The sequence below is a fragment of the Vombatus ursinus genome, unplaced genomic scaffold (assembly GCF_900497805.2).
Source record: "Vombatus ursinus unplaced genomic scaffold, bare-nosed wombat genome assembly UNPS02014807.1, whole genome shotgun sequence".
In the NCBI taxonomy this organism is placed as follows: domain Eukaryota; kingdom Metazoa; phylum Chordata; class Mammalia; order Diprotodontia; family Vombatidae; genus Vombatus; species Vombatus ursinus.
This window is the reverse complement of record NW_020954585.1, coordinates 22,580,931-22,606,351: the sequence shown is the minus strand read 5'-3', so window position 1 is coordinate 22,606,351 and position 25,421 is coordinate 22,580,931. Positions and strand designations below refer to the sequence as shown.

At 38.2% G+C, this 25,421-nt stretch overlaps 1 protein-coding gene across 4 annotated transcripts in view; it reads left to right on the top strand.

Annotated features, from left to right (window-relative positions):
- Positions 1-549: 549 nt before the first annotated feature.
- The window catches only part of DENND4C (DENN domain containing 4C), a 117,058-nt gene continuing 92,186 nt past the window's right edge, over positions 550-25,421 (top strand). For 2 of the 4 annotated variants that reach the window (XM_027874586.1, XM_027874584.1), the window contains exons 1-2: positions 550-673; positions 17,169-17,490. In XM_027874586.1, the coding sequence (XP_027730387.1) occupies positions 17,186-17,490 (305 nt within the window). In that variant the 5' untranslated portion in view covers positions 550-673; positions 17,169-17,185. Of the gene's footprint in view, positions 674-720; positions 780-17,168; positions 17,491-25,421 lie in introns of those variants that run through there. The other 2 variants (XM_027874585.1, XM_027874587.1) reach the window with 2 other exon arrangements.

Sequence of the window (25,421 nt, the reverse complement as noted above, 5' to 3'; positions counted from 1 at the left end):
GGGAGAGCGTGCGAGGGAGCGTCAAGAGGGGGAGAACGTGTGGGCAGGGGGAAGGAGTGTTTGGGGAGGCGTCGGGGGCGTGTGAGCGAGCACAAAAAGCGGGAGGGGGGGGGGAGAGGTTAGTGGGGATAGTGTCGGAGGAAGAGAACGTAGAAGGAACCTCCCTCCCCGACCGCGCGTCGGCCCCGACGCTTTTCCCTGGCTCAGGTGGAAGGGAACGGGAGAGAAGGTGGGGCGAGGGAGGAGCTCTCTGCGGCCACGCGGCCGCCTAGGGGGCGTGGCTACACAGTCCTTTCCTTTCTCTCTCCTTTTCCGCCTCCGCAGTAGAAAAAGTGGGAGGCTGGGAGAAAAAGGGAAAAAAAATAAGGAAATAAACGAATCGAACTATGCCTCCCGTCGCGTGACTGGCGGTTGCGAATGAAACGGCTCTCCGCCGCAGCCTGGGGCTTTCCGACGCGCGGCCGGGCTCCTCGCTGCCAGCTGGAACCCTCGGGTCCCAGGGGCTGCGCCCCCGCGAGTCGAAGCGCTCGCGGCGCAGGCGCAGTAACCACAGCGGTGGCGGCGGCTGCCAGTCCGGGGCCCAGCCGACGGTCCTCAGGCCGAGGAGCCTCAGCTTTTATGTTTCGGACCGGGGCCGAGTTAGGGCAGCGCTGAGAGCCTCTGGACGCGGAGGGTGAGTATCGTCGGCTGTCCAGGGCTTCCGAGGGCCCGGCGCGCTCGGCCACGGTCTCCGCTCCCAGGGTGAAAGGGAAGCCTCCCAGGCGGAAGCCGCGTCCTAGGTTCGTCCTCCCCGCTTCGGCTCCGGGGGGAGGGGGAGGCGTCGCGGGGAGCCCCCGTAGCCGGCGGGGCGTTCGAAGCCGTGCTTGCCCAGGTGGGGCGTGCGGCCTCCGCGCCCCGGACCGGGCTTCCCGAGCCCCCGCGGGCAGGGCCGCGCCGGGTGGGGGCAGGCGGCCTCGCCCCGGCTCGGGGGCGGCCGGGGGGCCGGAGGTGTCGGTGTCTGCGCGCGAGTGTTGGGGGCAAGGGGAAAGGTGTTGCAGGTGAGGGCAGAGCAGGCCTTCTTCCTGGATCTCGCTTCTGGGTCTTCATAGTGCAAAGGAGGTGCCTTGGTCCCATCCCACCCTGGGCGTGTTAAAAAGCGAATAAATACATGTTAACTACTTTTTTTTTTTATTAAAAACTACAAACTTTTTTTGCGGGGTTAGGCAGGTAAGAAGGTCCTTTGCTCTCACGAAGCCCCGCCCCCCTTCAGGCTGTTCTTCCCCTTAGCCAGAAAAGCTGAGTAACTTATTTCCATCATCTTTAAAAAAAAAAAACAAAAAACCAAAAAACTCGTTTATACTCATAGTGAAGTTGTAAGGTGTGGTATTGTGAAAAAGGCGCTGAACCTTTATATTAATCATTTGTATTCTCCTGTAAAATAGGTATTGTTATACTGACAGCGTTGTCGTAAGGATGGAATGAAGTAGATTTAGCTACCAGCGTGACCTTGTACTAGTCACTTAACCTCCTTAGGCCTAAATTTCGTCACCTCTAAAATGAGATGGCCTCCAGGGTCTTTTCCACCTGTTGATAGGATTGGTACTTTATAAATGTCAGTTGTTAGAAGTAGTTTCTTATGCAAGTACGATGGAAAGTTTATGAAAGTTAGTGTCATTTGGCATGACTCTTTCATTGTTTCACCCTTTCTCTAAAGAGAAAACTGTCAGAGCTGGCCTAGGATGAGGGATTAATTGATTTACTTAGTTTTGTGCCATTCCCTCTAAACTATCTTTCTTTCCTAACCTGTTCTAGGAGTTGGACTTTCCTTTCTCTCTTTAGAAGATGAAGGAATATTTAATGAGGGGAGGGGGGGAAGGGAGAATTAGGGCTAGGCTAGGGCTTGTGGTGGACAAATCCTTGATTGTGTCCTTGTGTGCTAAGCAATGGCTCTGTTAGACCTTGAGCTCCTGAAGAGCAGGAACTGTTTTCTGCCTTTCTTTGTGTCCTCCGTGCTTAGAACTTCTTTAGTCCTTTTCAGGCTTGTCTGACTTTTCCTAACCCCTTATGGGTTGGTTTGTTAGTTTTTTGGCAAACATGCTGGAGTGGTTTGGCCATTTCCTTCTCCAACTCTATTTACAGATGAAGAAACAGGATTAAATGACTTGCCCAGGGTCACACAGCTAGTAAGTGTCTGAGGTCGAATTTGAACTTAGGCCTTCCTGACTTCATTCTCAATGCCACCCAATTGCCCACATACTTAGCACAGTGCTTGGACTTTAGGCACTGAAATACTTGTTGAAATGGGGAAAACACTTCTGAGCAGTTTTATGGAAAGAGGTGTGTTTATGGCTATGAGAAGCTATAGCAGTTTATCTGTGGTCTGTTTGTATAAGTTAAAGAATTAGACATCCTGTGTGACACTTTTTGAAATCAGAATTATATTTACTATTTGAGTTACACAATTCGGTTGTCCCTCATGCTTGAAGACTCTACTACTCATCTCTTTGACTTCTTTCCCCCTAGTCTTGATTGATGGAAAAAGTATAGATGGGTTTTCTTCAAACAGTCTTTTTTTGCTCAAGGTCACAAGTTTGCAAAATGCCTGACTAGGATTAATGGGTGCAGTCTGTTGTGTCATAGACTTGCTCTTTGCTGACTGGCTCATAATAGCAAATGAACCTTGGTTTTAGTACTTGCTCAAGCAGTTTAGAGTTGTTCTGGATAATATAAAAACCGTGCTGTTAGAAATGTGGGAAGCAGTTTTGTGTTGGAGTCATTTGCTTCTGTTTAATATGTAAACCACTGTATGTATTGCAAACTTGGGCTTTTAGCAATGGAGTGGGAGTGTGGAAGTTGTTCTTGAAATTTAAATGTCTTAAGTTACAGAGAACTGCTGTATATAGACTGTGAGAAATCATTATCGAATGATTATTTAAATGGAAGTGCTTTTTAGAAAAGACATGCAATAAGTATTTGGAATAAAAGGCAATTTATAAAATCAGAAATTTTGCATGTCATCTTTGGCCTCTATATGTCTTCCACTTCAGATCAAAACATTACATTTATATTGGGTTTTCCTTCTGCCAAGATAAATATTGGTTTTGCATGTACCATGTGCCATGTACAACCAGTATGTCTCAAGTGTATGCTGTAAAGGGGAAAAAAAGCTGCTGATTCAGAGGCATGTTGTATCAATTGGCCTTTCTAAGCTGTAAAATGAAATTGTTGCTTTTGTGGAAAAGTTAAATTTTGTGAATTCTACTTTCCTAAGTTTTTCTGTACTTACTGTAGCGAAACTGTTTATGAAAGGAACATAAATCATACCTTTCAAACAATATATTGGAAATGAATTGGGTTAGTGTCCTAGGTAGAGTAGACTTGGTTAAAATGTAGAATCCTGGCATGAAAACTGGTTAGTATATAAATTCAGATACCACAGATCAAATCTTGTGATTTGATTAAAAAAAAAAACAAACCACAATAGTGTAGAAAATGGTTGACCTATGTCCTTCAGCATCAGGTGGTATGAAATTCCAAAATCATTTTAATTTTAGGATGTTATTTGAAATTTGAAATTTAGCATCTAGTATTAAGAAGTCAGCTGATTTGTAAACTTTTTTTGTGGTCTAGTATAGTATGTAAGTCATATATAATTCTTAAGGTTATATTTAAAGTGGAATGTTGTCAGTTGGAAACCTTGAAGGATACATCTGTGACTTGATGACCTGCTTCTCCTGGTTTCTTATGTTAGTAACTTGAGTCATTCTGGTTTACTTTTACCCTTTATATATATCTATTTGCCACTCTTGATCCTACCTCTTCAACATCTTTTGTATTTCACCTTTAAGGTTTACTACCTGTATGATTTTAGTGGATAGAATGTTGGACTTGGGAGTTAGGATAACTTCAAATGTTTGAAGCCTGCCTCAGAGACTTAATAGTTTCTTGAGCCTGGCCTCCTCTGTAAAATGATGATAAAAGCACCTATTTCAGTCATTGTGAAGATCAAATGAGGAGATATGTGAAGAGAGCTTCTTACACCTTAAACTGAAGATCAAATGAGGTGATATGTGAAGAGATCTTCTTATACCTTAAATCACTATAAATATTATTACTACTACTACTAAATATACTAGGTCTCAGCTTCCTCAACTGTAAAAGGAGGAGGTTGGATTAGATCCAGTTCTAGATGTATGATCCCTATTCACTCCATTCAACAAGTCCATCACCCTTATCGCCTTTCCCTTGGACTATTGTCATAGCCTCTTACTGGCTTTCTTCCCAGTTTTTGCCCTCTCCGATCTGGCCCCTAGACAGCAGCTAAAATGATCTTCCAGAGGCACAGCTCTGACTGGGCTGCTGTCCTGTTGAAAAACATTCCATGGCTCCATATTGCCATATTCTTTATTCTGGCATTGAAGACCCTCCATATGTTTCCAGCTTATCTTTCTAGGCTTATTTCACATTTGTCCCCTTCATGCATTCTTTTTTACATTCAGATGGAACTAGCATTTCCTTTTTCCATGAATTCATAGAAGCTATTCTTTTTGCCTGTAATGTACGCCCTTATTTCTGTCTTTCAGTTTCTGTCAAGAGTGAGGTACCGCCTCCTCTTTGAAACTTTTTCTGACCCCTCTTCCTCATTCCCCAAATTAGTTGTACTCTCCTTCAAATTAATTTGACATTGCCACACTTGGTTCAGGGCCTCATCATCTCGTGTCTGGATTATTGCAACAGCCTGCTTGTGGGTCTGTCTGAAGTCTATCACTTCTCCAGTCCATCCTCTAATCAACCTCTAATCAAGTGATTTTCCTAAAACACAGGTGGGATCATGGCAGTGTCCTCCTGTACCTAGTAAACTCCCAAAGCTTCCTGTTGCCCCTAGGAGCTAATATAAAATGCTCTGTTTAGCATTCAGAGCCCTTTATAACCTAATCCCTCCTACCTTTCTGTTCTAGTCTTCTTATACCTTCTCCACCAGGTGTTCTTTCATCCAATGATACTGGCCTCCTGGCTATTCCACAAACCAAACACTGTTTCTCAGCTCCTTGAATTCTCTTTGATTTTCCTCATGCCTGGAATGATCTTTTTCCTCCAGTCTGCCTGCTGACCTCCCTGGGTTCCTTTAAGTCCCATCTAAAATCACATCTTTTATTGGAAGCCTTCCCTCACCCCTCTTAATATTTTTTATTTTTATTTTTTTTGGTTTTAGGCAATGGGGGTTAAGTGACTTGCCCAGGGTCACATAGCTAGTAAGTGTTATGTGTCTGAGGCTGGATTTGAGCTCAGGTTCTCCTGAGTCCAGGGCTGGTACTCTATCCACTCTACCACCTAGCTGCCCCAACCCCTCTTAATTCTAAGCAGCTAGGTAGCACAGTGGATAGAGTATTTGGCCTGGAGTCTGGAAGACCTAAATTTAAATCCCACCAGAGAAATTTAATAGCTGTATGACCCTGAAGCAAGTCTGTTTGCCTCAGTTTCCCCATATGTAAAATTGGGATAATAATAGCATCCATTTCCCAAGGTTATTGTGAGGATCAAATGAGATAATAATTGTAAAGCACTTAGCACAGTGCAGTCTGGCACATAGCAAGTGTATATAAATGTTGTTATTAATATCATTACTGCCTTCCCACTGTTAACTATTTCCTATTTATCCTGTGTATAGCTTGCTTTGCATATATTTGTTTGCATGTTGTCTCCCATTGTAAGCTCCTTGAGGGCAGGAACTCTTTTTGGGGGGGGGGGGGCTAGGCAATGATGTTAAGTGACTTGCCCAGGGTCACACAGCTAGTAAGAATTATGTGTCTGAGGCCAGATTTGAACTCAGGTCCTCCTGAGGACTGGTGCTCTATCCAGTGCACCACCTAGCTACCCCCAGGAACTGTCTTTTTGTATCAATGGTGCAAAGTACAATGTCTGGCATATAGTAGGCCCTTAATAAATGTTTATTGATTTGCTGTAGTTGTCTCCTCATTTAAATATAAAATTGCTTGAGAGCGTGGACTGTTCATTTTTAATTTTTTGTATCCTTAGTTGCTAGCTCAGCATCTTGTACTTAGTGTAGATATTTAATAGTTTGTTGAATTGAGTTGATATATTAAGGAAAAGTGAGGAAACAGGAATTTGCTATTCCCTTCTTACCAATTTGTTCTTTAGAGTGTTTTATAAATTTCTATAACTGTTAACTGAACATTAGAATGGGAAGATAAATAATTCTTACCTACTTTACAAGGTTGCTTGAGAATTTAAGTATTATGAGATATCTTGCTTTTTAAATTATTTAGAGTTTTAAAAAGTTATGAACTTAAGCTTCAGCAACTATGAGTAGTGTATCTTGCTTTAAGAAAATCTGTTGTATGAAAATTCTGAATTTTTAAAACAAATGATCTTTAACTTTCAGGATTCATAAGAACCTATATCTAGAATAGGTGTACTTAACCTGGGGTCACTGTATCCTCAAGGGATTTGTGCATAGATTTCAGTAAGTCTTTCATGTTGTATGCAAAAAAGTTACATCTTTATTTTCACTCGCCTCTAACGGAAGTTTATCATTGCCTTCACTTTTGAAAGTAGGCAACAAACCACAGTAGTATTAGCAAAACTTGTGACTTTGTCACCAATAGAAGTCAGTTATTTTCATATTGCATTACAATTACTCGTATCTCATTATATCGTTTACTCATTACTCTTTTGAAGTTTCTGTGCTTGTTACTACTAGATTATAGTGATTTTGGTCTTCCTGTCTAAAGTATGAGAGATTTTGGGGTTGGTGGGTACGCCAGACTGCCGAAGGGGTTTATGGCACAAAGTTAAGAACCCCTGATCCTGTTGTTGGAAGAGGCCGCAGAAGCCATCTGATCCATTTGGCCCATTTTATTGAGGAAGAAATTGAGGTCCAGGGAGATTGAGACCAGCCCAGGTAGTAAGTGTCAGAGGTGGGATTTGAACTAAGGACCTCTCATTTCGGAGCCAGTGTTTTTTCCACTTGTACATAATGAAGCTTTAAAAAAAAAAGTCCTTGAAATCTTTTAAGTACTTGAAAGTGAAGAACAGTTATTTAAAGCTTATGTGTTGGAGAGTCACCATTAATTAAACATTAAACAGAAATGAAAACAAACTACTTGTAAAATTTTTATTGTAAATTAATGAGAAAATTTATTTTTAAACCAGCTCTCTAGGAACTATTAATAAAGGGTCTTTGACTGTCTTGTAGTTGGACAGCATGTACAGCATAGTAGAGAGACCTACAGCCTTCATTCTTGTTTTTAGGTTTTTTGTTTTTACTTTTTAATTCTTATGGAATAGCCTACTTTTTGATCTTCTTGTTAAAGGAGAAATGTTTGTCTTATTAACCAATCCTTCTCCCTCTTTCCTGTTGTGTTTTGTGAGATAGCATAGATCTCTTTACTCTTCCTGTTTTGGAGCTTTCTTGGTTGTGTCGACCTCATTGTCCTGCAGGCTTCTATGGATAAGTAATCAACAAGCATTTTTTACTTGTGAAGCTGCCCCTGTCCTCAAGAAGCTTACATTCTATCAGTGGACTCCAGATGTACATATACCAGTATATAAAGAATGAATATAAAGTGGTTTTAGAGGGAAGGCACTATTAGATAGGAGTACGAGGCTTAGGAACAGCTTCATGTAAAACAGCAGTTCTCAAAAATGCCCCTCCGTTTTAGTCCCCAAGGACTTTTCAAGGGTGGTCTGTGAGGTCAAAACTATTTTCATAATAATACCGAAATATTATTTATTATTTACCCTTTTTACTCTCATTTTCTCCTGACTGTACAGTAGAGTTTTCCAGAGATTACATGACTTAAGAATTCAAGATTTAGCTACAAACAGAAGAGTGGGTTATTATCTTGTCTTCAGTTATACTTCTGTCTTACAAATGGATGAATCCACAGATGTGGTTGGATTTGCTGTTTCCTTGTATGGTGTTAGCACCAACTAATCATCAAAAATTTTCTTTTATGCAAATCCTTAACATCAGAAACAAGTGATGCTGAAATGTTTAAAGTGTTGAAAAACTTTTTGAATCTCATGGTGTATCCCAAAACAACTATGTTGACATTTGCACCGATGATGCAACAGCAATGGTGGGTAAAACTACTGACTCCTTCAGATGACTCAAGGCAGTGGCATCAAAGTGTACTAGTCCACATCATGTTCCTCACCACCATGCATAGTGCTCCTTACAGGTGCCCTTGATAAAGCAATAAAAATAATTAATTTTATTAGATCTGTAACCTTGAGGATATCTTTTTAATATTCTCTGTGATACAGGAATGGGAATGCTTGCATAAAATATTTCTGCTGTACTCCAAAGTACTATGGGAAGTCACTGTGAAAAAGTATTATGAAAATCACTATTGTGACTTTTCAGTTGCAAGCTGATCTAGCAGATTTTTTTTCATGGAATCCCATTTTTACTTGAAAGAACAGACGTACTGTGCCTTTTCAAACTTAGGTGTTTAGCAAGGATTTTCTCAAAAGTGAATGAAGTGAGCATGTCACTTCAGGGAAAACAACTAACCATATTTGTTGCCATTGATGAAAGAGTTCTCAAGGAAAAATTAGGATTTTGGAAAACTTGTATTTGCCCCCGTGAGCTTGACAGTTTCCCCAAACTTTCCCAAGATTTTTCTGAGGAGATTGTTGGTGATATTAATGAATTTGATTTTTTTTTAAATATTGTGTAATGCAATATTTCAACATTTGGAAAATTTGCACAACTCAGTGAACCAGTATTTTCTGGATGACCAATGCCATGATATTAAAAAATCATGCATAGGTAAAAAGCCTATTCAGATTGCAAGATAGAACAATGTGTTTTAATGTAACAGTGTAGAAAGTTGATTGCTATGATTTCGGATTCCACATTTCAGCTAATCTTTATGAAACCACTTGTCAAGTTTTGATGTAGTATCAAAGAAGAATATAACGCTATCAAAATACTACCTCTTCCAACTATTTATATGTGTGAGGCCAGATTTTCTTGACATCCTTCAACCAGAATACTATTTTGCAACAGATTAAGTGCAGAAACAGGTGAATCCAGCAGTCTTCTATTAAGCTAGACATTAAAACGATTTGCAAAAACATTTAAAAACTTCTTCAACGCAAATATTTTTGTTTTGAAAAATACGGTTATTTTTCATAAAAGTATGTATGTTAACATGTAATGAGTTTTTATTTTAAAATGAATCAGTAAGTTAAACTGAGCAGTTTTAATTTTTAATATGGTAACTGTCAGTAAATATAACCCTCATAAATAAGTTCTTTGGGGTCCTCAGTAATTTAAGAGTGTAAAGGGGGTACAGAGACAAAAAGTTTGAGAATCATTAATGTAAAAGGTGGCGTATGTGTGAAGTAGTAAAGTGAACGTTGTACGTTCCAGGTATCAGAGACTCAAGGAAAATTAGCTTTGCCTCTCTGGAGGTTATTTTGGAGAGGGGAGACACTTAAGGTTGGGAGACCAGTGAGGAGGCTCTTTATATAAATAAGTCCAGGAATAGGTGATGAGGACTTGAAGTTCAAAAGAATGAACTAAGGGTGGTGGCTGTATGAGCAGTTGAAAGGGGACAGATAGGAGATGTAATAGAGATACAAACAAAAAGATTTGCCAACTGAGTAGATAAGTTGGATGAGAAGATGAATGAAGAGTTGAGGAAGATTTTGAAGCTGTGAATCTGGGAGACTGGAAAGGTGGTAATACCTTCAGTGGAAGCAAGAAAGTTCAGAAGAGGCTTGTGTTTGGAAAGGTAAGGAGTTATTTTGGACAGGTCGAATTTGATATGCTAATGGGACATCCAATTTGAGATATCTAATTGGTAGTTTGTGATAATGGGAATTGGTTGTCAGGAGAGAACTTAAAGCTGAATATATTCATCTAGAGTCATCTATATAGAGATGATTGCGTCCATGAGAGGGTGCAGAGGAAAGGGATAAGAAGTTTCAGTAACAATCTTAGGGTCCCAGCTGCACAAGCTGTTTCTCAGCCTTGTGCAGACTGACTGGTGCCTGTCTTGACTCCCAACGACACACAGGGAGTCCAGTTTGTGATGCACACAACAAATTATGTCAGCTGGGGGAGGGGGAGGGGTTTGTCCTTGACATATTCAGGGCCTCCTATATGCTCTGGGTCCAGTATTTCTGGAAAAATAGGGCAACTAAAAAAAAAAGAAAGTTCAGAGGACCCCTTAAATAGTCCTTGACAGGTCTTAACTTCTAACACATCTGGCTGTGTGACCCCTGGGCAATTTAACCTCCTAGTCTGCTGGTAAGTAACTCTGAGACTATAAAAATTGCTGAGATGGTGTTAATCTGCTTTGCTAGAGGGAGTTTGCTCACCTGGGAGATCCCTATATCAGTGAAGTCACAGGTTCAGTCCCCATCCCCATCCTGTTTACTACTAGGATTATAGTCTTAAGTGTTAACTTTTTTTTTAAATCTAGGATTTAGTGTACTCTCATTAATGCATATTGCAACCCATATTTTGTTATATTTCCCAATCTTGTATGTATTCTTCAGTAGAGATCTTCTAATGTACTAGAGGTTTTCTACTGTGGTAACAGTGCAGGTTGTCTGTTCTGTCTTTTCTTCTTAACTTTTGCAATTTGATTGTCCCATTCATTCCCTGATCCCCCTAAAATTCCCAAACAAAAACCTTTTTGTCTAGGAACATTCATAAGGTGCTTTATTTATAATCATGAAGAAACAGATACTGCATATATGTCTGTTAGGGAATGGCTTAAAAGGATTGTCAAATTTAATAAAATATTTTATATACTGTATAGTAATATAAGTATGGAGATGTTTGAAAAGAGGTGAATAGATATGAAGGAAAGAAATTAGAAGAACATAATATACTGATTAAAGGAAAAAAGCTAAAATTTTATAAATACATGAACAGGATGTTGAAAGGGGTCAAAGTAAATTATCAATTTTTGTTAGTTTAGAGGGCAGAGTAAAAAAATAGGCTATTAGTCTTTATTATCTTAGTCTTTAAAATGTAAATAGTTGGAATTTTGTTTTTTTATTTGGGGATTTATTCCTTATTTTGTTTGTATTTGAAGTTATTTTTAATAAAACTTTTAAAACAATTTTGTGTTTATTCCTTCTCCTTTGAAATGTCAGTCCTTTGAAAGCCGATATTCTTTATCATAAAAAAAGTTTCTCGGCGCTTAACACAGTGTCTTGCACTTAGTACACACTGAATGATTTGGATTTTATTTGCAAGGACAGAAACATAGAAACAATATAGATCTTACTTTTAAGGTACATGTAGTAGAATAATGGGGAAAAGAAATACACAAGACAAAATGAGAAATGTAAAAGAGAGGTTTAGACAAAGTGCTGTGAAAAATTTGAGTGAAAGATCACTTTCACCTGGGCAGTTCAAGGAAGGCTGAGTGAAGAGGTAGCACCCAAGCTGGGACTTGACAGAAGACTTTGACAGATATTAATATTATTATTTGTACAGTATTTTAAGGCTTGCAAATTACTTTACATACATTATGTCATCTTGCAAATGAGCTGAGTCTCAAAGAGGTTTATGATTGCATGACTGTTAGGTTCAGTGCTCTTTCTACTACCTCACTATTTTGACTTTTTGAGATGGCTAGAGAAATGTATTCTAAGCAAGGAGCAGTGGTGTGAACAAAGGTATGGTTTTGGGTTATAGCAACATGAACATTGGGGAATGGAGGGGTTAGTGAATGATCTAGTTTGACTGGAATGTAGTGCAGGAGTTACGCTGGGAAAAGAAGGTTAAAGACAGTGTATAGAAGGCCTTGAATTCCAGGATTAGGAATTTATACATTATTTCACTAGATAGATAGTGGGAATTAATAAAGGCTTTTGAGTAGATTAGGTTGCAAGCGGGTCACTCACTTGTAAGGGACAGCAAAGATGGGAAATGTCTGAGGTAAGAGAACCATGATAGTAAGTGCTATATATAAATGTTAGCTGTTACTATTACAGTGTTAGAAGCGGAGCAAAGGGAAGCTATTGAGAGAGGACAGTGTACAATGGCAAATACAGAAAGGTCATGGATAATATTGGCAGAAAAATTGTTACTGGATTTAGTGATGAAGTCATTGGCTTTGGAGAGAGCAGTTTTAGTTGAATAATGGGATAAGAAGACGATTTCAAGGAGTCAAATAAATGGATGAGAAATAGTGGAGAAGTGAATGTAAAATACTCTTTTCAAACCATTGAAAACAAGGAAGATGGTGAGGGTTTTTTGGAGGGTCTTATAGAGGGGAAACACAGCATGTTTGTAGGTTAAGGGAAAGGGACCAGCAGAGAGGAAGAGATAGACTGATAAATTGAGCAAGACTATAATGGAAATGGTTGATAAGATTGAGAGAACAGATAGAAAGACTTTATCATTTTCTTAGAGTAGAGAGAACTAGAGAAAAGGAGGGGAGGATAAATGAGAACATGGATGAAGTAAGAGGAGCCCAGGAGGTGAGTTGAAGGTCACAGTCTTTTTAGTAGATAGGTAGAGCTTTTTTAAGTGCTTGCTATATGGCAATCATTATGTTAAGTTCCATAGATGTAAATGTATACAAGCAAGACAGTCTCTGCCCAAAAGGAATTTCATATGGCAGAAGATTACACTTTGAAGGGCCGGGTGAAAAGGGTAGGGAGAGGATGCACTTGGCTGGGCATGGTGTGGAAGTGGAAGATAAGGCCAAAGGTGGCCTCTCTGAACCCAGGGTAGCCCTAAGGGAAAAATCCAAGGTTCCGGTAGATAGGGAGAAGGTCGTCATCCTTATGACGGCCCCAGTGGAGATGGTATGAGGAGATGAAAAGCATTGATTGAGGGAGGAAGGGGGTGAAGTTGTAGGGTGTAAGAAGAAAACAACAGCTGTTGTAGAGAATAAAATAATAATGAAGAGATGAGTAAAAGGATTTCTGTGCACTTCTGGAAGCTCAGTGGAAGTTAGCCTAAATTTGGAGTGGACATGGTCAGCTCATTTTTTTCTAACATTGGGTTATTTAAAGATTCTATTTCCTCTTCTGTTAATTTGGGCAGTTTGTTTTTGTAAATATTCATCCGTTTCACTTATATTGTCAGTTTTATTGGCATATAATTGGGTAAAATAGTTGCTTTAATTTCATCTTCATTGGTGGTGCATTCACCCTTTTCATTTTGGATGCTGGTAATTTGTCTTTTGTGTTACTTTTTTAAAAATCAAATTAATCGATGGTTTATTTTATTTTATTTTTTATAAAACAAGCTCCTAGCTTTATTTATTGGTTCACTTAAAATTCAGTTTTACTAATCTCTTCTTTGATTTTCAGGATTTCTGTTTTGGATTTTTAATTTTTAATTGTTCTTTTTCTTTTTCCTTTTTTTTCCAGTAGCATGTCCAATTCATTGATCTTCTCTCTCTCACTCTCTCTCTCTCTCTCTCTCTCTCTCTTTCTCTCTCTTTAAATTGATGTCAGCCTTTAGAAATAAAAATTTTCCCATTAAGTGTTGCTTTGGCTGCATCCCTCAAATTTTTGTTGTCTCGTTGTCATTTTATTTAATGAAATTATTTATTGTTTTTAATTTGTTCTTTGACATGTTCATTTTAAAAGTTAGATTATTTAGTTCCCAATTAATTTTTAATTTGCATTTCCATAGCCCTTTTTTTAGTGTAATTTTTATTGCATTTTGGTCTGAAAAGGATACATTTAATGTTTCTACTTTTCTGCATTTGTTTGTGAGGTTTTTATGCCCTAATACATGGTCAGTATTCCCATTCAGCTTTCTTCAGAGGTCTGTTATAGCTGACTTTTCTAAAATTCTATTCATCTTCTTAATTTTTTTGTTCATTTTATATTTAGATTTATCTAGTTCTAGGAAGTGAAAATTGAAGCCCCCACCCCATCACCCCCCTCCAGTATAGTTTTATTGTCAGTTTCCTCCTGTAGCTTATTTAACTTTTAAGAGTTTGGATGCTGTGCCATCTAGTATTGATATTACTTCATTGTCTCTGGTATCTCTTAGCAAAATGTAGTTTCTCAGGTTATCTCTTTTAATTAGGTCAGTTTTTGCTTTCACTTTGAGGTTGTGATTGCTACCTCTGACTTTTTTACTTCAGCAGAAGCATAATAGATTCTGCTCCAGCTTCTAACTCTGTATTTGTCTTTCTGTTACAAGTGTGTTTCTTATAAATCACGTATTGTTGGATTCTGGTTTCTAATCCATTTTGCTATCCCTTTCCATTCTGTGAGTGAGTTCATTCCATTCTGTGAGTGAGTTCATCCCATTCCCATTCCCATTCACAATTATGATTGCTAACAGTGTATTTCCCTCCATTCTATTTTCTTCTGTTTATCTTTATTTTTATATTTTTTTTTACCTTGTCCCTCCTTAAAATTCTGTTTTGCTTCTGACCTCTGCCTCTCTTAATCTGCCCTCCCTCTTACTACTTCCTTCCCCTCCTCCCGCATCTCTTGTCACTTACCCTCCTACATCACTGTTGGATAAGACAGATTTCTATACCCTACTGAGAGAGAGAGAGAGTGTGTGTGTGTGCGCGTGCGCACGTGTGTATTGTATCTTTGAACCACTTTCAGACAAGAAGGAGGTTCAAGAGTTGCTCACCTCCTCCTTCCCATTTTCCCTTCCAGTATAAAAAGACTTTCTTGTGTGCCTCTATTATATGAAATAATTTTCCATTCCCTCTCCCCTCCCACCTTCTTCCACTGCAATCCTCTTTCTCATTCCCTCCCCCCTTTTTTGAGGTCATTCCAACATAACTCACGAGTACCTTTAACTACATTAATAATGATAAAGTTCTTAGGAGTTATATGTATTATCTTCCTACATAGGAATATAAACAGTTTAACTTTATTAAATCTCATAATTTCTCTTTCATGTTTTTCTTTTTATGCTTCTCTTGAGGCTTGTGTTTTAATTTCGCATTTTCTGTTCAGCTCTTGTCTTTTCATCTAGAATGCCTGAAAGTCCTCTATTTCATTAAATGTCCATTATTCCCTTGAAATATTGTACTCAGTTTCGCTGGGTAGGTTATTTTTGGTTGTAATCCCAGCTCCTTTGCCTTCTGGAATATCACATACCAAGCTCTCCACTTCTTTAAGGTGGTAGCTGCTACATTTTGTCTGGTCCTGAATGTGGCTCCATGGTACTTAAATGATTTCTTTCTGGTTGTTTTTAGTTATTTTCTCTTTGACCTAGAAGCTTTAGAATTTGGCTATAATATGCCTAGGAGTTTTCATTTTGGGATCTTTTTCAAGAGGTAATCAATGGATTCTTTAAATTTCTATTTTACCCTCTTATTCTAAGATATCAGGGAAGCTTTCCTTTCTAGTTTCTTGAAATGTGATGTCTAGGTTCTTGTTTTTGATTATTTCTTTCAGGTAGTTTGATAATTCTTAAATTATCTTTCCTTTATCTATTTTCTAGGGTAGTCATTTTTCTAATGAGATTTCACATTTTCTTCTATTTTTCATTCTTTTGACTTTGATTGTTTCTTGATGCCCATTGGAGTTACTAGCTACTACTTGCCCAATTCTAATTTTTTTTTTTTTGCATCTTTTTTTTTTAAGTGAGGCAGTTGGGGTTAAGTGATTTGCCCAGGTCACACAGCTAGTAAGTATCAAGTGTCTGAGGCTGGATTTGAACTCGGGTCCTCCTGACTCCAAGGCTGGAGCTCTATCCGCTGCGCCACTGCACCACCTAGCTGCGCCACTCCACCATCCTAATTTTAAAAAATTATTTTCTTCAGTGAGTTTGTACCTCTTTTCATATTTGTCTAATTCTGCTTTTTAGGGAGTTCTTAAGTGAGATTTTGTACCTTTTTTATGATTTGGCCAATTCTATTTTTTTTACAGTTATTTTCCTCAGTGTTTTGTGTGTGTGTGCCTCTTTTTACCAAGCTATTAATTTTTAAATAATTTTCTCTTATCTCATTTCTTTTCCCATTTTTTTCTACCACTCTCTTATTTGATTTTTAAAATCATGTTTTTGTTTTTTTTGTTCTAGGAATTCTTGTTGGGCTTGTGTCCAGTCTGCATTTTTCTTTGATGTTTTGCTTGTTGCTGTTTTTACACCATTGTCTTCTGAGTTTGTGTCTTGATCTTCTCTGTCACCATAGTAACTTTTTATTGTGAAGTTCTTATTATGTTGTTTGCTCATCTTGCAAGCCTATTTCTTGGCTTTGAACTTTATGTTAAAATTGGTCACTGCTCACCTTGAGGGGAGAGGGGGTAGCAGGAATGTTTCAAGCTTCAGACTTTTTGGTCCTGTTGTTTTCACGGCTAGTTCTAGGGGTCTAAAAGTTTTCAGTGCTTCCAAGGTAGTATGCTCTAGGGAGAGAGAGGTGTGGTCATTACTCTCCTGGTCTGCCCTCTCATCTTTACCTAGGTAAAGGCCCTGCTGTGTTGAACCTGTTAACACTCCTCTCCACCTAGGAACTGTGACCAGGGCCCTGTTCCCTTTTGACCACAAGTGCTCTTCTCTGTCCTGGAACTGTGACCCAGTATTGGGTTTGGGCATTGAAGTTGCCAAACAGCTCCTGGTCCTGCACCCAATGTGAGCACAGGGATCCTGTCTAATCTTTTTACCATGTCTGGCTGCCATGTGAGTTCCAAACTGGCCCTGACTTCAGTGTCATGGACCTTTCTTGCTGACCTTCTAAGTTATTTGGGTTGCAAAAATGTCTTACCCTGACTTTTTGTTGGCTCTGCACTCCAGAATTTGATTTGGTGCATTATTTTAAAATTGTTTGGAGGGAATGTTGGGAGGGTTTGGCTGGAATGCTTTCTGTGTTCTGCCATCTTGGTTCCCAGACATTTCAGACATTTTTTTGTTAGTGGGTTGCAGCAGGTTGTTTTGGGATTATCCTGTTTGACAGTTTGTGTGCTTGCCTTTAAATATACTTTTGCATGTCAGTGGCTATACAGTTATCACAAGAGTGATTCTGAACCTTTACCTTTTATTTCTATCCATTGTCTAAAAATCAAACAAATAAACAAAAACCTGGACAGACCACTGCTAATTAAGTCCTTTTTCTGTGATGACAACTTTCAGGTTGAGCTGTGAAAAGCCTGTTTTGTAGTCATTGGCTTATTTTAAGTTTAACTTTTTTTTTTTTTTTTAAACAAAATCTGAAACAAGATAAATCTTGGATTTAACCAATCTCCTTTTCTTTTTCTTCTAGACAGTAGAATAGCAGTCATGCTAGAAGACAAAGGTCCAAGAGTTATTGACTACTTTGTAGTGGCAGGCCTCACTGATACATCTACCGTTTTGGATCAAGAAATAAACCGTTTGGACACAAAATCAACTGGACCCAAAGCTCCAATTACAGACATTGCTGTTATTATCAAGTCAGCAGGGGAAACAGTCCCTGAAGGTTTCACCTGTGTTGAAGCTACTCCATCAGCTCTCCAAGCAAATTTAAACTATGGAAGTTTGAAAAGTCCAGAGCTTTTCCTGTGCTATAAGAGAGGAAGAGACAAACCACCTCTTACAGACATTGGGTGAGTTATTCATTATTTATCTAGTAAATATAAACTTAAGTGATTTTATGATTTTGTAACATGCTTTGGTGGAAGTCTGAAAGAATGGATTTTCAGTTGACTAAGGTTAATAGGAAAAATGATTAAATACTTCTTGCAGTGTTATTTATTAGAATTACATTTTAGAATCAAATGAGTAAAACACTGCATTTCTCTACCAGATTTTATTCTCTTTCTTTTATTTTCTGTTTTAGTCATTAAATTATTGTCTGTCTTCGTGAGGAGTAATGTTATTGAAATATGCAATATGATTCCTTTCTTGGTTGTAGTCACCAGACTTTCAGGCCAAAAGGGATAGCTAGTATTCATTGAATATGAAGAAACCGGAAACTCTGATAAATAACATTATATCATGAAGGAGGTGCTTAAGTTGATTGCAGTTCATTGATGCATGTGTCACCTGTTATGTGTAAGGTACTATCCTGGGTGTTAGGACAGAGACAAAAATGAAGTCATCACAGCCTTAAGACACTTAGATTTTATGGGGGGATGAAGAAATATGGCATGTACTCAACTAAGTAATGGATGTTAGAGACATAATGAAAGCCCTGAATTCACTTAACAGAAGTAACTTTTTGAAAAATGATATTTTTGCGTGTGATCTGTTTGGTGCTTGGGATTGAATCAGTCACAGCATCTTAAGAATTAGAAGGGAACACAATTATCGTCTAGGCTAGTCTGAATAAGAATTCTCTTTACAACATACCTAATGAGTGATTCTCTAGCCTGTACCTGAAGAGTTCAAGTGAGAGGAAAATCCTGCTATTTCCCCAGGCAACACATTTCACTTTTGGATAACTCTTACTGTTAAGAAATTTTTCTGTTACATCAAACCTCAGTCATTGATATGAGTTATGCCCACAAGGTCCAAGTAGAAGAACTCTAATCCCTCTTTTGGTGATACAGCTTTTCAGATACAGTTACCTATTATATTGTCCCTCCAAGTCTTTGCTTCTTCAGGCCAGAAATACCCTCAGATTCCTTCCACTTTCCATAGAGCATGGTCCTGGGTTCTTAATTGTCATCAGTTTTCTTTGGAAACTCTAGCCTGTCAGTGTCCTTCCCAAACTGTGATATCCAGAAGTGAACATACACTTTATTTGTGGACCCATCAGATCAGAGTACAGTAGAACTATTGTTTCTCTAGTTCTGGACACTATATTCCTTTTAATATAGCCTAAGATGTTATTAGCTTCTTTTTGACTGCTGTATTGCAGCCAGCCATAGTGAGCTTATAACCCACTAAAACTCCCCAGCTCTTTTTCAGATAAACTTTCATTTAGCCATACATCTATCTCCTATCTTACACTTCTGAAACTGGTTATGTTGTATCTAAGCATTTGACTTCTCATTTATCTTTATTAAATTTCATCTTATTAACTTACGCCTAACATTGTAGCTTGTCAAGATCTTTTGATCCTGTCATCGTGTTTATTAGCTGTTGTTCCCACCTTTGTTATCTGCAAAATGGGTAAATATGTCATCGATGCTTTTATTCGTGTCATTGATAAAAGTGTTAAAACAGGTACCAAGGACAGATCCATGCTGCACTCTACTGGAGACATCCTTCTAGGTATTTCTTACTGACTACTCTTAAGGTTCAGCCATTCAACTAGTACTGAATTCACCTAATTAATTATACTTTTATCTAGCCCACATCTCCTTTTATTTTTCACGTTGTTTCTACATGAGACATAGGGAAACTTACATGAACTGATCAAGAATAAAGAAAAAGAAAAATGCATGTGGTGACTATTCTACTAATCTAGCAATTTTTCTTCAGAAGGAAATGAGGTTGGGTTAAATGACTTTTTCTTGAAAAAGCCATGCTGGCTCCTAGTAATCATTGTTTTCTTTTTTAAAATGTTCACTAATCATCTCTTTAATATGTTGGAGAATCTTCTCCAGAAATCAAAATTGGGCTCACTGGCCTTACTATTCTTGAAAATTGGAACAGTACTTGACCCTCTGCAATTCTGTGGTATGTCTATTTGACATGATTTAGAAATGTTTTATTGGTAACTTTTGTTAAGCAAAACCAATTGATAAAACTTATTTCATTGAAATTAATTTGAGTTTGGCTGTTATGATTTTATTGTTTTTATGTACATTATCATAGTTGTATTTTTCTTTTGATTACTTTTTTTTTTTTTGATTACTTTTTTCTTGGTCAGTTCCTCTAAGTTTCAATATGTCTCATGAATTCTTTGTGGTCATCATTTATTATGGTACTATAATATTCACATGCTAAAATTTTTTCAGCTTTTCCCCAGTTGATGGGCATCCATTTTGTTTCCTATCTTTAGGAACCATGAAAAGTGATGCTATGCATATATTGGCATATATTTCTTTTCTTCTGTCTTTGATGTCTTGGGGGGAATATGTTCTATACTGGTTCAGTAGTAGAGATTTTGAACAGTTTAGTGAATTTGTATAATTCTAAATTATTTTCACAATGGTCAGATCAGTTCACAACACTATCGATATTGAATGGATCATTTTGACCATATTACCCCCTCCAACATTGACTTTTATGATATTTGCCGGTTTGAATGTGAAATAAAACCTCAAAGTTGTTTCAATTTGCTTTTCTTGATGAGTCAGAGAATTTTTTCACATAGTTATTGGTAGTGTTTATTTCTTTTCAAAACTGCTCATATCCTTTTAACCATTTAACTATTGAAAAAATGATTCTTAGTTAGCAGTTTACCACATATGGATATCATACTTTATTTAAAAAAAAATATTTATTTAGTTTTCAGCATTCACTTTTATAAGATTTTGAGTTCCAGGTGTTTTCTCCCTCCCTGCCCAAGATAGCAAGCAATCTGGATATCATACTTTCATTAGAGGGTTTGGTGCTAACATTTTCCCCCATTCTACAGTTTCATTTTTTCTGGTTGCATTGATTTTTGAATACATAAATGCTTTTTAATTTGATAAAATGAAAATGATCTTTTAATTAATTTGTTTTGATTTATCAACAATCACTTCCATAAGCTTTTGAGTTTTAAATTTTTCTCCCCCTCCTTTTCCACCTCCCTTCCCAAGATGACGTGCAATCTGATATAGGCTGTACATATACATTCCTATTAAATATATTTTTACATTAGTGATGTTGTAAGGAAGAATTAAAACCAATAGAAGGAACCACCAGAAAGAAGAAACAAAACACAACAGAAGAAAAAAAAGAGCAAATAGTATGCTTCAATCTGCATTCAAACTCCATCATTCTTTCTTTGGATGTGGATAGCATTTTCCATCGTGAGGCCTTTGGAGATATCTTAGTTCCTTGTGTTGCTGAGAAAGGATGATCTTTTTTTTTTTTTTGTCAGACAACCATTTATTAATCATTTTGTATGGGTCTAGTTTCTGTGCTAGGAATTTAGAGACACAAATGAAGCAATTCTTGTCCTCAAGGAGCTAACATTTTTCAGGAGAAACAATATGAGCAACTTAAAAGTATATCCAAATGTATGTGAATCTGGGGAGCTATAATCTCAAAGATTTGGATGTCCCCTCCATATTGCAACTCCCTGCCTGCCTATCCTGTGTGAATCTTGTCAGTGTTGTCACATAAGTTTACTATGCAAGGTCTATACAGTGTGAATTTGATTGAGTGATACAAATAAATAGTATAAATCTCAAAGGAGAGGTTACTGAGTGATGGAGATAGGGAGAGAATCTTGAAGTGGCAGTAGGGAGCAAGGATTATTCCAACACCTCCTCCTTGATCAGTGAGCAAAGGGGAATGAGAAAAGGTGCAACTATTGTGCTCAAAAGGGAGGCCAGGGAGGCTGTATCATCGGGGCAGCAAGGTTTCATTGATTGCCTTAAGATGAAAGGAATGGGAAAGGTAACGACTTAGAATGAAATGGAATTTTTTTTACTTGTGGGTAAGGTGTTCCAGAGTGCACCATAGGGAATATGTGGAGTTTGGAGTGGGAGGGTTAAGGAGGATAGAGAATGGGATTTGCATGATTATCTACAGGGGTTCAGAATCACCATTGTGTTTAGGGAGAAACCAGGTGTGACAATGTTCATCGAGTAGAGGCACCATTCTTCACAGAAAAGGTTTGAGATCAGGCAGGGAACAAGCACACAAAGTCAGATGGTCTGTCAGATAAGAGACCCTGTTTCACTGCTCCTTTTCCCTTCCAAGGCTGGAGGTTAGGCAGGAACGGGAGATAGTATTTGAACTTGCACAGTTACGGAGTAAACTTCCAGGGTGAATATGCTGCTTTGTCATGGTGGAGAAAGTCCAGAGAGTAAGGAGCTACTTAAAGAGAAGAATAAAAGAGCTCTGGGTTTAACTAATGGCTCATTTGTACTGTTTTATCTCAGATATAGATACTGAAGGAAAAGCTCTGTGGGTTATCCATCTTAAATGCGTGTCAGTCAATAAGTATTTATTAAATGCTTGCTGTTTGCCAGGCATCGTGCTAAGCACTAGGAATACAAATACAAAAAAAAGTCAGTCCTTTAGGGAGGACCACACGTAAAAAGAAACTCAAAAGATGAGGGAGGTGGGAAGGAGATACTCCACAGAAGTGTAGCCTTGTCGGAAATGAAATGGCTGTTCCGATTTCTTTCATTAAATGGGAGTTCTGAGAGGAGCCCCCTAAATCGAGGAGAGAGGGTACTTCTGAGGTGAGTTCCAGGGATAAAGTGATCTTCCAGGATGAAGAGGGTTCTAGAGTATGGTGAAAAAGTCCAGAGTGCATCCTGGTAGGAAATGGAGAGATGCCTGGTCTGGGCACTCTCTTTAAATGTTATAATTGGAGCAATAGACATTCTTCACGTGGTCTTTATTGTTTGGATGGTCAGGCTAGAATATTTTGAATAGTTCCAGGACCCTCTTCAGTGTTTAGGACGACGTCATCCCCGACAAGAGCATCTGGATGGATTCACCATGGCCATAGATTCTTTGTTAAACTTGGATTTGTGTGTTGAATTTCCTCCATCAAAGTGATCAATACTATTGGCAAACATAATAAACTTTTTTCTGAGGTAGGGGAGTGAGATGAGGAGGGGTAACCTGTTTGTGATCATAAAGTTTTTTGAACAGGTTTATTTCTAATATATCTTTCTAAGAATCTTAAGTTGCTTTAAAATTATCATTTCTTAACAAGCATCAACAGAGAAACTTTTCCACATACAAAGAACAGAAAAAGAGGGTCACCCATAAAATTGAACCTTTACTATTTATAAACTTTTGTTAATTTCAAATTTAAAAGGACAGTACCAGCACTTTCCTGTTCGGCTTGTCTTTGTCCATTCGGAACTTCCTTTTTCTCCTTTGTATGTATTTTTATAATGTCATTGGGACTCTTTTCTTTAATCACTATCACTGTTGCCCTTCCTTAGTTAAGCAAAACATATTTATACATTTGTGGGATCTGAAAATGTATGTCTTATTGCTTACCTCTTTCTGTCACCTCCCTTTCAAGAAATCCATTATATTCATATGAAATGGTTTATCCAGCCATTCCTGAATTAATGGGCACCACTTTATTTCCAATTCTTTTCTATAACATTAGCATATAAATAATTCATTTTCATATAGCCCTTTCGAGCTGACCAAATGTGTGTACCTTTCTTTCTGTGTTATCTGGATGTCTCTTTGGAAATCTCTGTCAAAAGGAGAGCAGCTAATAATTTCCTGAATTGCCTTAATGGTTATTTCATCCTTCAGAAGGCAGAGTAGCAAAAAGAGATTGATTGCTTACTGAATCTTATTCTCCCCAACAAGGCAGGACTGATTGTTGAGGTAGAGATGATGGGAATCTTGAGGGAAGTGACCATTCCTTTCAAGAGTTTGTGATAGAATAGGAAAGGGAGATCTTTCCTACTGTGTCCTAATGTGCCCTGATTTTTGAGAAAACAGATTTAAAGGGTTTAGAAAAAGAACAGTTAGGATCCTATGTAAAATTTTACAGATGAAATCAGCAGTATCTGACTCGTAAGTAAACACTCAGTGTTTGTCAGTTGACTAGGTTTGATATTTATTAAATTCCAGTAGTTCCCTATTGGCTCCAGGAAGAAATGCAAAATATTCTGTTTAGCATTCAAAGTCCTCCATAACCTAGCCCCGACTTTTTCAGTCTTCTTCCACTTTACTCCCCAACACGTACTCTTCAGCCCAATGACACTGACCTCCCAGCTATTTCACAAGCAAGACTATTTATCTCTTGACTTTCGGGACTTTTTCTGGCTGTTCCCCGTGCCTGGAACATTCTACACTCTCCCACCTCAGTTCAACCTGCTTCCTTTTCTGGCCTCTTTAAACCTAACTAAAATCCCTTCTTCTATACGAAGCCTTTCCCAACTTCTCTTAATTCTAGTACATCTCGTATCTTAATTATTTCAATTTATCCTGTTGATATCTTTTTTGAACACTGATGTTTTCGTGTTGTCTCCCCCATTAGACTGTGAGCTTCTAAAGGGTGGGAATTCCTGTTACCTCTTTTTTGTAAACCCAGAACTTATTGAGTACTGGGTACAAGTGGGTGCCAGGATTATAATCCAGTCTAACAAATAGTTAAATTCTTTTTATATATAAGGAACTGCACATAAAAAAAGCTCCTCAAGGACCTTAGGTTTTCCTTGGGATAGACAACATTAAATGGATAAAGATAAATGATAATTTGAGGAAGGAGAGAGCGTAATGTTTTAGGGATATTAAGATAAGTTGATGGAAAAGGTGGTTTTTGACCTTAGCCTTAAAGGAGGAAACTAGGGGTTGTACCAGGTGAAGACAAAAAAGGAGTATTCTAGGCATGAAAGGTAGATTCTATACAAATCAGAGGTAGGAGATATGATGTTAGCTTTGAGAAATAGCAGATCTTTTTGGCTGGAAAGTACAGTAATGAGCCTGGAGTATGGCCAAGTTGTGAAGGTTTTAATTATTTAATTATTAACCTCTGCAGCTTGTATTTTTCTCCTTGAGCTAGTAGATGGCCACTGGAGGTTTTGAGCTGGAGAATGATATACATTGTTTGACTTTTGCTTTAGGACAGTGGTTCTCAAAGTGTGATTCAATGACCTCTGGGAATTCTGCCCAAGATCCTTTCAAGAGGGACATGAAGTCAAAACTATTTTCCTAATGATACTAAAATTTTTAAAATTTCTAATATGATAAATATCAATAGGTGTAAAAACTCTTTATGGAGGGTTTTCAATAATTTTTTAGGAGTGTAAATGGATCTTGATTCCAAAAAGCTTGAGACCAACTCTTTTATTTTTATTTATTTATTTTTTTTGTGAGGCAATTGGGGTTAAATGACTTGCCGAGAGTCACACAGCTAGTTAGTATTATGTGTCTGAGGGCAGATTTGAACTCGGGTCCTTTTGACTCTAGGGCTGGTGCTCTATCCAGTGTACAACCTAGTTGCCCAGAGAGCAACTCCTTTAGGAAGATTATTTTGACAGCTGTCTGGAAGATATATCAGAGAAGAGAGGCTGAAAACTGGGGGTCCATTTCAGAGACTGTTTCACGAGGGAAGAAGTGAATAAGGATGTTGGCCATGTGAAGAAGAACAGATGTGAAAGATATTGGAAAGGAAGGGACAGATAAGTGATTGTGGAGGTAAAATTGTCAGGTATTGGCAACAGATTGATTATTGGAGATGACAGGGAAAAGGAAGAGTTAAAGCTAACTGAAGTTTTTTAACTGGAGCCAAGAGAAATAAGTAAGGAAATTTGGAGGAGAGATAGGCTTAGTTGGTACAGGGAGGGATGGTGGGGAAGAGAATGAGCTTCATTTTGGTATGTTGAACTTGAGATGTCTATAGTACCTCGATTTGGCTATGTCCAATAGGCATTTGATGAGACTGGAGAGGAGGGGGTGTGTGTGTGTGTGTGTGTGTGTGTGTGTGTGTGTGTGTGTGTGC